The sequence below is a fragment of the Polypterus senegalus genome, chromosome 12 (assembly GCF_016835505.1).
Source record: "Polypterus senegalus isolate Bchr_013 chromosome 12, ASM1683550v1, whole genome shotgun sequence".
In the NCBI taxonomy this organism is placed as follows: Eukaryota; Metazoa; Chordata; class Cladistia; order Polypteriformes; family Polypteridae; genus Polypterus; species Polypterus senegalus.
In genome coordinates, this window is record NC_053165.1 from 113287759 (window position 1) to 113299069 (window position 11311).

At 37.2% G+C, this 11311-nt stretch overlaps 1 protein-coding gene across 1 annotated transcript; it reads left to right on the forward strand.

The window, feature by feature from the left end:
* Window positions 1-2011: 2011 nt before the first annotated feature.
* LOC120540606 (Golgi apparatus membrane protein TVP23 homolog A-like) lies at window positions 2012-2522 on the forward strand. The gene is given in 1 exon segment (XM_039771517.1): window positions 2012-2522. A coding segment is annotated over 1 exon segment (441 nt). The 5' UTR covers window positions 2012-2052; the 3' UTR covers window positions 2494-2522.
* The last annotated feature ends 8789 nt before the right edge of the window (window positions 2523-11311 follow it).

The window sequence follows — 11311 nt, forward strand, 5'->3', positions numbered from 1 at the left end:
TATATTCTGGTAAGCTGCACTCAGCTGCTGAACCTAAGGTCGTGTGCAGTGTGTACAAGTGGAAGAAGGTCCAAGCAGAACTAGAGAAACCATCTATCTATCTATCTATCTATCTATCTATCTATCTATCTATCTATCTATCTATCTATCTATCTATCTATCTATCTATCTATCTATCTATCTATCTATCTATCTATTAAGTAGTATGGCGGAGGTTGTGGTGATTTGGATGTAGAGATCTGCATAAGTGTGGAGTGTCAGGCTTTTTTGTGTGTTGGTGAATATAATTAAAACATCTCCTATGGTAAAGGCCTTTAAACTTTTATTATCTCCTCCTTCTAAATAGGGAGCATGAGTTGATAGCGTGTTGCTGCACCCACCTCATGACAGATCACCTTTAAATAGCAAAAAGAAAAAATCTCAATTGGCACTGGCCTTCAATCAACAATGCTGAATTCTGACTGTAGGACAAGTAAGGGATTTCCTAACTTGATAAAACTTCATCCCAAAGACCCCCCACCCAGTTTAACAGAAGGCCATGTCACATTACATGATTTTTCCAGTGATTTTCAGTCACAGAGTTTATTTGCAAAATCTTAGCGAGTCGGAAGCGTTTCGGTGAACTCCCATGACTGGCAAGTGACTCGGTCCAGCTAGTGTGCAGCTCAGACACCTTCAGTTTGATTAAGTTGTAGGGGTGGGCTTGTGTGTGTGTGAAAGCTGACAACCAATAAGTGTTCACCTAGAAGTACATTGCATCCAATACAGTAACGAGGAATAAGGAACATGTCTGCTTCTGACTTCAAAAACAGAAGAGTCTGTCTGATGTTGCATGTGTTTTGAACCATAACATAATGGAACAAAAGAAAAACAATAGGGCAGAGATTGCTGCCATACCAGTAAAGTATTCATACAGTGCCAGCTTCACCAGACAGCTCTTTTATTGGTTGTCAGAAAAAGGAGAGTGAGCTCATAATACTGGAAAGTTATCATACAATTGTGTCATTTGACATACACTGTGATTGTTGTAGTCTAATCTGAGATACACCAGTAACAAGACCAGTAACAACAGTGGTCAAGTTTGACACCCTCGCCAACTAGAAGTCATGTAATGTGACATTGTCTTAAGACTCTAATGTTGGATAATAACTGTATTCATTTACTGTATTTGGCATTCTTATTTGAATCAATCTCACACACATTTGGCTTCTCAAACTTTAATAGTGTGAAGTTTATTGTTTTTTGTTTTAATCTCCTATCTCCTTCCATTCCTCAACTGACATCCCATAATAGCCATGTGGCAGGTCTACTTAAAGTGGCATTCAGCTTTTCAGGACTTGACAGCTTCTACTGCCAGATGACAGAAAGAAATGTGACCATTTATTGACAGACATTTCAACAAAAGATTTTTTTTTTATTTCAGCTATTCATTCATTTTGAATAAAATCACAGGAAAATGCACTTTTTTGTTTTTCTGCATGTCTTATGTCTAATCCCTACATCATTTGGTTTTGACTGGAGATATGGCACCCTACTGGTGCAGAAGTGCACAGACACTGACTTTTCTGTTGTTTTTCCACATCTGTAAGGTTCAACTGTTATGTGACCTGGCAGCTCTCAGTTGGCTAATTCAATTATAAATATATATGGTGTTTTTGTCATTAGATTCCCAAAAAAAATTACCTTGATGGGATAAGAGTGCAAAAGTACTCCCTCACATCTTAGGAGGTGCTACTGCTGTCTGTGTGGAGCTAACATACTATCTCTGTGTTTGCACGGGTTTTTCTCAGGGTTTTCCTGAGGGTAACTGCAGTTCTAAATTGGCTACATTTTTGTTTGTCAGTGGGCCTAGTAACAGACTGGCACCATGCTCAGGACTGGGTTCTGCCCTGTATGTGATGCTGCCAACATAAGCTTCAGGTCCCTGCCTCTCAGAATCAGATCAAATAGATTTCAGAATGCTATGTTACATGCTCAGTCTATAGCTGCAGTGTACTGATTAAGTGTAATTTGTTCCACTGAGTGCAAAATCCTCATCACCTACCATACTTTATGCAGGGAATAGTTGATGATATGGAGGACGTATCTTTGGATTTTGGGGCAGAAGAAGAAGAGTTGGCATTAAGAAAAACAACAATCAGACATCCCATTGCATCATTTTTTCATCTGTTTTTTCGAATAAGTGCTATTATTATCTATTTGTTTTGTGACTGGTTCAGCAAGAGTTTTGTTGCCTGCTTTGTTGTCATCATAATTCTTCTTTCCTGTGACTTTTGGTCAGTCAAGAATATTACAGGGAGGTTATTGGTGGGATTGCGGTGGTGGAATCAAATCAGTTAAGATGGGAGAAGTCACTGGGTCTTTGAAGCAAACAATACCTCTACCAATAAGAACTCATCAACAGAAGCTGAAGCTCGAATATTTTGGTTAGGTCTCATCATCTGCCCACTGATTTGGACAGTTATTCTTCTTCAGTACACTTTTTTTCTTTAAAAGTGAAATGGATGTCTTTGGTCATCACTGGAATTACCCTTCAGTGTGCAAATCTATATGGTTATATCCACTGCAAAGTTGGAGAAAGCATGTTATTAGCAGTGCTGCATCATCTACTCTTGGTTAGCATTTTATCCAGAGGCCCAACATACTTTTTGGGGAGTTATTAACTAAAGGATAATCAAATGTGGCAGATGAATTTCAGCATCACAAGACTGAATTTATTAAGTGTGTCCAACATTCGGTGCATTTGGATTTCATGCTACAACATACATCAAAATGAGATAATTCATTAAAGTGTATTTTTTAGAATGTTATGTTACTTTACATGTATCTAATTGGCAAGTCAAATTATTCAGACAGAAGGAGTTCTGGAAGATATATTACCTTTGTATTGACAAGACTTATCTGTCTTTGCAAGGAGAAACAGCTGAGAGTTTCTGACTCCTGGATTCAGATTTCAGGTCTGCACACCTGTTTGATTTTTCCATCCACATCTCGAAGACGTTTGGGTTAGGTCAGTTGGAAACACATAGTTAACCTGGTGTTAGTGCAGATATGTGAAAAAGAATGTCCTGTGGTGGATTGGTGTCACATCTACGTTTAGTGTGAACCTTCTGCACAATGCTACTTATTTAGGCTCTGACTTCCTGTGCCACCCCAGAAATGGATTATCAGATTAGACAGACAGATTACAAGATTTGGTAGCATTTGCTACCCACAATTAGTATACCATTTCACGGCCCTTGTTCTTTTTACAGTTTAAATATCGATTATTGATGGTGCATATAACTGGAAGAGTAATGCTCAAAAGGCCTGTTTAAATAAAATTGAATGTGGGATTATAGTATGTGTTACAATGCCAGGCATATACAAGATCTGGCCATCTAGCAAGTGTATCAAAAAAACACATTTCAATGAGTACAATAATCAGCAGAATCTGGCATACATTTTTGATTCATGAGCCTGACTAAATAGTTATATCTCACTCCTATTGATAATGGCATATGGAGTTAGATAGTGGCACAGTTGTTTACCCAGAGATGCTTATGTTAGGTTTAATGCCACCTCTTAATTGGCCTAAATGAGTGAGTGCGGCAGGCTGGAATTCCATTCACGGTTGGTTCCTTCCTTATGTCAGTTACAGCAGAGACAGATTCCAGCTCTTTGTAGCACATTAATGGGAAATATGAGAGAAGCAAGGGAAACCTCATAGAGTAACTTTGTGAGAATTTAATTTAAACTATGCTTACCTGAATTATTTCTTTGAGAAACAGATAATGTGGGGGTGTAACAATGGGTGAAGGTGGATGGGCCATGAAAAATGTAAATACTTAGACTGACATTTTTAAGATTTTAAGCATTTTATTTAATCAATAAACTATATAAAAAAAAATAAGATTAATATATATGAGTTGTGCCCATTGCATGAATTTACTGTAACATTTTACAGTCAAGAGTCTAAGCTCCTTTTTGAATAAAAATCCTTTGACACATGCATGAGTCTTGCTGCACCTTTCAAACAGCTATTGAGATATTTGTGACAACTATTTTTCAATTGTTTGGAATTAGCTGGAAAATATTTAAACCCTGCCATTTAACTGTGTCTGGCTTGAAGGTGACATCACTAACCTTTGGTTATTATCTCTCGACATTCTTCTCTTGTGAGTAGAAAAGATCCACCTGGTGATTCACATTTATTCCTTAATGACTTGCAATCTAGTATTGGCAGAGAGGAAACCTAATGATGAGCGGAAACTTTTGTCACTGCCATCTGCCGTTGACTTTTTTTTTTTCTCACCCCACGGATCTCCCACGGATCTGCTGCCGAATCAGTGTGGAGTTAGTGTGTTGTGACCTTCACAGATTCTAGCAGGGCCTTGAAGAAAATGCGTCAGCTCTAACGCAGGCTTCATTATTGTCTGCTCATCAAACAGAATCTGCCTTTCTTAGCCATAGTAAATTTGCAGAAATAATTAAAAGTGATTGCGAAGGCACATATTAATTGTGAAAGGGTTGAATGGAATATTTGAAGCAGTCAGATAATGTAATAAATTGCCTGTATGTATAAAGGTGTCATTCCAGTCGGGGCTCATGGAGCCGTCAGTGCTTTCTGAGATTTCCTCGTCATCACCTGTCTCTGAGCATGGCAGGGAGTAATTGAGCCTCGTTTTATTTCACTTTCTGCTACCAACCTTGAAGATAACAATGCATTTCTCACTTTCATTTATTGTTACAGTTTTATTTGTTTTTAAATGGAATGACTGCTAAGACACGTTTGTGTTGTACAGAAGCTTAATTCACAATTAAATGAGACAAGAGTTAGCTTTGTTAAATGAAGCACCTTATATATATTGGGGGACTGTTAAGATTTATGTAGGGGTCATTGGTAGATGAATAAATCCAGAGGTACTTCTGCATTGAGGACCAGTGCTGCACAACCCCACCAGATGTTTTATGCAAAATAAGGAATTAGCTTCCCTCAGTAATTTAATAATTTAACTTATTGCAAAACCCTCAGCTTTGTCTTAAGAATTTTTTTTCAATTTTCAATCATGTGCTCAATGTGATTACATATGTAGAAAAATGTTGCTTCTTTGGGTATGTCAGTACGGTGCATATTCTGTTATCCCAGATTGTGGATACTTTCCGTGAGACTTTGCATGAACCCGTACTTTGTTTAGTGTTTCATGATAAAATAACTTTAACTATGACTTTTAACTTGGATTTAGGGTTTTTGTTTTTGGCTTCCATGAAAGTGTATTTTGATACTCTTGTACAGGACCTTGCGTGATTATTATCTCCTGGTCCTTTTCTATTAAATCTGCCCTCTCCCAAACACAGCAGAACAGCAATAGTCTGCTGGGATGTGCTTAAGCTGAAGTGATTTATTTGACACTATTTTTTAATTCTGGGATTGTGTTTAGCATATGACTGGATGCCATGATGTGTGGACTATATGGCATGACTAATGTAAGATTTTTTCATGGGCATTTTGATACTGTGTGCTGTTATCCAACATTGGTCACCATAGACTTTTATTCTATTAAAAACTTTGCTATCTCCATTTGGCATGAAAACATGAAAATCACTTCAAACTGCATGGGGTAAGTAACACATTAAATAAAATATCATTGTTGGGCTGCGGTGGGCTGGTGCCCTGCTCGGGGTTTGTTTCCTGCCTTGTGCCCTGTGTTGGCTGAGATTGGCTCCAGCAGACCCCCGTGACCCTGTAGTTAGGATATAACGGGTTGGATAATGGATGGATGGATGGATTATTGTTGGGTGGAACATTTCTTTAAACAAGAAAGCTTGTGAAATCAAGAGATTCCTGAAAGCCTCTAAACAAACTAAGAGCAGTCTCTTTTGAGTTATTTAATTGTCTGTCTGGTCTTCTGTCTTTAATGTCACAATAAATTTAGGGCATTAACATATTCCCATAATCCTTGTGTTTATCAAAAAAAGTCATTGCGTTAAACCTGTCATGATTACACCAGGGCTCCTCTTCAGCTTGTTTAATTTTTTTTTTTTCATTTTTTATTCATCAATTACAATTGTTTATATTAATATTTTTATTTGTTTATATTATTTGATTTGTCTATTATTTTGTTTCTCTGATGCTTCTTGTTTTTTGATCTTGATCTCTGATGCTGTGTCTGCCACCATTACCTCACTGCCAAGGAACTACCCCAGTCTTTAAAGGCCGGCAGGGAACATAACATTGCTTGTGGTTCATTTGAATGTCCGTTGGTGGAAGAGAGTTTTGTATTGTGAGTAGTATCCTTATTTTGATCTACTTGGGAATTCTGCCCATCTTTGGATCTTGGTTACTAGATTTTTGTATTGAGACTTAGTCACTGTTCATTACCTGTGCTTGTAAATGAAAGTATTTTATTGAAGAGTAAATTGTGCTAAATTGAATTAAAAAAGAAAATGCAAAGAGAAACGCGAAGGGATAAGTGAGAAGTTTCATAGATGGTGCTGATGGGTTTAGCTGAGATGTGTTAACATGGTTGCTAGTCTGCTTCATCCTCAGAGAGGGTAAAAAGAGCCACCACATAATAAATATGACCAGGTCAGCTGAACATCAAGGAAACAGGAGAACAAATGCAATCAGAGGTAAAGGGGAGGTTGTATGACACACTCATTTGGACTAGTATGTGCTCCATTTCTGAAAAATAAAATATCTACAATAGGAGAAGTGATTAAAATATACTGCTCCAAATTCCAAAATGGTGGAGAGAGAGACATAGTTAATTACACAAAGCTGCTGGACTCTGGAATAGTCTCACAGAAATAACCACCGTATATTAACAAGTTACAAGAACCACCAGGGAGGAATTAAATATAGAAAATTAATTAACAATCTGCCTAGGGGGAACTTGGTTTTAGAGAAGGTTCCTCCTGACAGAGCAGCAAGGTTTGTTTATTTATTTATTTTGTGAGGTGGTCACAATTACAATTAATGCAAGGAAACATTAACGTACCTGGCTTTTGATACAATGCCTTATGAAAGACTACAACTGTTTTTAAACTAAATATAGCGGAGGTTTCTAGGACTTTTAAAAGCTGAAAGGTAAAAAACAGTAAGAATCTGATTTTACTTAGATTAGAAAACTCCACAAAACTCCACTTATGTGGAGAAAGGCTAAAACTATTAAGGTAAATAATTATACAGAAGTAGAATATGCAAACAATTAGGAGAACATTTGGTAATTATCTGGAACAAGCAGACTACGGCATAAAGGTAAGGTGGTGTTTTTCACAACAGGTGCAACAAACTGTTACTAGTAACAAAGCAAAATGCTCAACAATACAAAAAGAGTAAAAAAATAAAGAGGACTTGCTGATTTAACAAACCATCATGTCAGAATGCTGGTAAGAGAGCATTTCTTTTTTTTAATATTAATTTTATTATAATCCATACAAAGCAATCAAGTTTTTACAAAAATAAAAATTGAGTTAAGAACAGATCAATCCCCACCCCTGAGAGAGAGAGCAAGCCTAAAATTTAAGGTTTGTAAACATACCTAAATTAATAAATTCTCTGTGCTTTATGAACTGATTTTAAAATATTACTGATTAGATCCTGCCATGTTTTGAAAAAAGTCTGTACAGATCCTCTAACTGAGCATTTGATTTTTTCCAATTTCATTTCTTACTTAAAACAAATTCTTCTGAAATTTAAATGTGTAACAAACTGCAAGCTGCTAGACAGCCAAAAAGCTTCATTTGTGTAATTATAAAAACAGTGAAGGTTGTTAGGATGGCAGTTCTATTCCGGGATCTTGTACTTCCTGCATTTCATCAGGGTAACCCATAACAACAGAATCCAGGATTAGTGGCGAAAATGTCAGTGTCTGCATCTAGAAAGTCTTGCTGAAGACCTCCAGTGGCAGGTCCCACTATGACTGCTCCAGACTCAGGACCCTGTGATATCATTCTGGGGCCTGTTAACTGAAGGTGTGAAGTGGAGAGTCCTGTTACAAGGCTTTCATGAAGATGTGCCATTCACTGGCTCATCAGGGCTAAAACATTGGTTTAATGGATAAATGCAATTGTGCATGTAAGACATACAGTATATGAATGCATAACATGCATACATACATCATACATACAAACTGTAGAAAGACAAGGACAAAAGACAGATTTGGGGGGGAATCCGCCCAAGATATTATAATTTTTGCTGTAATGAAAAAGCGAATGTTAGTTGAGAGCAATCTCATTAGACTGTGTCCAATACAAAACTGCTACAGGGAATAATAGGTGGGTCTCTTATAGTCAAGGGAAAGGAAGAGATGGACCATCTAGACGTGGAGGAAGGAAATTACATCATCAGGGGTATGTTCAGTAGCCAGAAGGATGTGGGTTAGATCTTATTTGTTCCTGAAAGGAAGGAGAGAAGGCACTAGTGCACATGATTAGCCCCGTATATCGGCACTTAAGAGTCAACCAGACCCTGCTGCTGCCTCCCATGCGCGTATGTGTGACAATACATAAAGCCTAATATAAATTAATGAGCTTAAGCTAATTTTACAAAATACTTTACTATTTATATATTTGCATCATAGTTGAAATCTGCTTAAAATTACTTGCGTTGTATGTTGTAAAACAAGCCAATAGGACAAGATGAAGATTTAGGGAGTCTTCGATGACAATCCCTATTTAATAGAGAGAAAACTCAAAAAAGAGTCAAACAAACCTAAACAAGTAATGATATATAAATCAAGTCAAGAAGTAGTGTCTCTTACTAATGCAGGTCCCTAAATGAACCCCGACTTCCGGGTTGTCTCGTCTTAACATATTAGCAGAGGTGGTCATTCCAGGCTTTTGAGTAGGAACTGATATTAGTTATCATTTTATAGTTCTTCATAATGTCTACAGGTGATATGGGAGAAGGAGTCAGCACAGGTGGGAGTTTGCACAATATCTACAGTAGAGCCTTTAAAATACCCCCAGCTCACATGTGTCTGACAGTGTTTAAGCAGGTAATATCTAAAAGTGCTCATAGACTAAATAAACTATAATATTTCCATGACACTATGTTGTAATTTAGTATCTAAAAATACTTTTATGTTAAATATACTGTGGTTATTTATGCAAGATAATTCCAGGGTTTTGGAGAAAGACTGCGGCAGATCAGCTCAAAATTGGACTCTTCAGGTGAACAACTGCTTAGTAGCATTTGTGTCTATGCAACTCTGTGAATTTGTGTTCTGTCAAGGTTGACCCTTAATGCATCCTATGGGTACAAAACCGTCGTCAAACAATATTTTTTTATGTAACGTCCTTTCAATTAAATATCATTAAATAATACTGAACACACAAGGTCACAGGGGGCCAGAATCTCTCACAGGAACATTTGGTGCCAGTCCATCATTTCTCACAGGGTTTATTTCCTGATTTATGTGTATTTTGTTTTTTATTTTGAATTATTATTTTTATTGTTTTCATGTCATTTTTGTAATGCTTGTTTTTCATTAAGTATTTCTGTGCTGTGTCTTTAAGTTTATATACAGGTATATTCCTTGTGTTCTGTGAGTGGAGCTCCAAGAGGTGGAGCCACCATGACATCACACCAACCTCCAGCCTAATTTTCTAGTGAATGAGATGACTTCCGTCAAGTTTTAATTAAGTTTTGCTTGTAGTTTGTCAGTATTTGTTTTTCTTTAGATACTCTGTTTTTTGTGGATTTTACTTCTGCTTTTGCATTGTGTATTGGGACTTTCTGGATCAGGAATGCCCTTTTCTGGCAAAATCTTTTTCTTTTTGTATTTTTTGCTTTATGGCTCTTTTTGTTACACGTTCTTCACTTATATAGGTACTGTACTTTTGTTTGGGATGTCTCATCAAGTCAGAGGGGTTTATTGTTACTCCCTCCTCTGCTTTATCTTTGGACTTTTATTGGACTTTGAACATTTAAAGTCTTCTCCTCATTTTTGGCCCTGTGGAGGCTGAAGCCTGCAGGTAGTAGTTTCTACCTGCTTTTTTGGACATTTAGTAGGTTTTACACCATTTTCTCAATCTTATGACTTCAGATCACAACAATTGCAGGCCATGGTCATGTATATTTATATACACAGTCTTATGGAGACAAGTTTGCGCTACCAGAAAAAAATACTGTGGAAATGGGAACAACTTGCTGCCTCTACAAAGTCTGTGAAAAGGCTAGAATTTAAACTCTGGGCAGCAGTGCTATCCAAAAGGCAGGAGCTGCCTTTATGGATTCGTAGAATTAAAGAGCAGACAAATAAAAATAAATTGTCTCTCAAATCTGTAGCATTGTAGACTGTAGATTAATTCATCAAGCATCAGGTCTCTAGATTGTAGAAACACACGTTGCAGTCCCAGAATTCCCAAAACCTTAAGTGATAACATGTATGCAAGGCATTATATGAGGAAACTATTATTCTGAAATGTGTGTGCATTAATTTGCTCTATTAGGCTGCTGTATAAAGATGTGTGTATGCTGGTTAATTTAGTAGTCTGTATAGTGAGTTAATCAATACAAAGAAGGGCCCACTTTGTACTCCCTGTTGTCAGCTTTATTACTGAATATAGACATCAATGTAGTAGCATTATTGTCTTAATTAAATACAATGGCACCTAGGGCATAGCAATATAAACAAAGTAGAAACCACTTGTGGGCTGAAACCTGGAGCAACAGCCATAACCACTGTTTTGCCAACCTAGGCTCATTATGCAGAAAGGAAGATATTACAAAACATGCAAGTCACTTCTTGTCGACGCAGTGACACTACCATGAGTTAACAGTGTGATATCTGCTATGTATCTATGCAATTTTGCCTCATCCTTCCAACCAAATGTTCCCACAGATTATATTTTACAAAGCTACCCTGCTTGTCAAAGTTGTGACTCTTGAGTGTGGCAGGCTGTGTTACCCTGCTGAAGCACAGAAATAATACATTTGACTTTTAAATGCCGTCAGCTTTTCAAATCCATACATAGTAAACTTTTGCCCAGAAATCAATGATAAGTTGCAATTTGATTAGCAGCAAATTGCCCTCACATTTGTTCCTGCGTTTCTCTGTTTCATGTCCTTTTCCCTCATAGGCTGGCCTATTAAAACCTACTCTAGAAATTCCCTCAGAAAGCTGGTGACATTAAAATGTCCTTTGATGTACCTTCGCCAAGCAGAGAATATTACCAGTAATAGTGATTCCTTTTCCTAATGCTTTTCCACAAGATCAATAGCTCTTAAATGCTACCGTTGGACAATTAAAAAAAATAAAAGCAGGAGGATTCTGCCTAAGTCAAGTTTCACATTTTGGGCCTCGTGTCTCAACGGTTACATTTG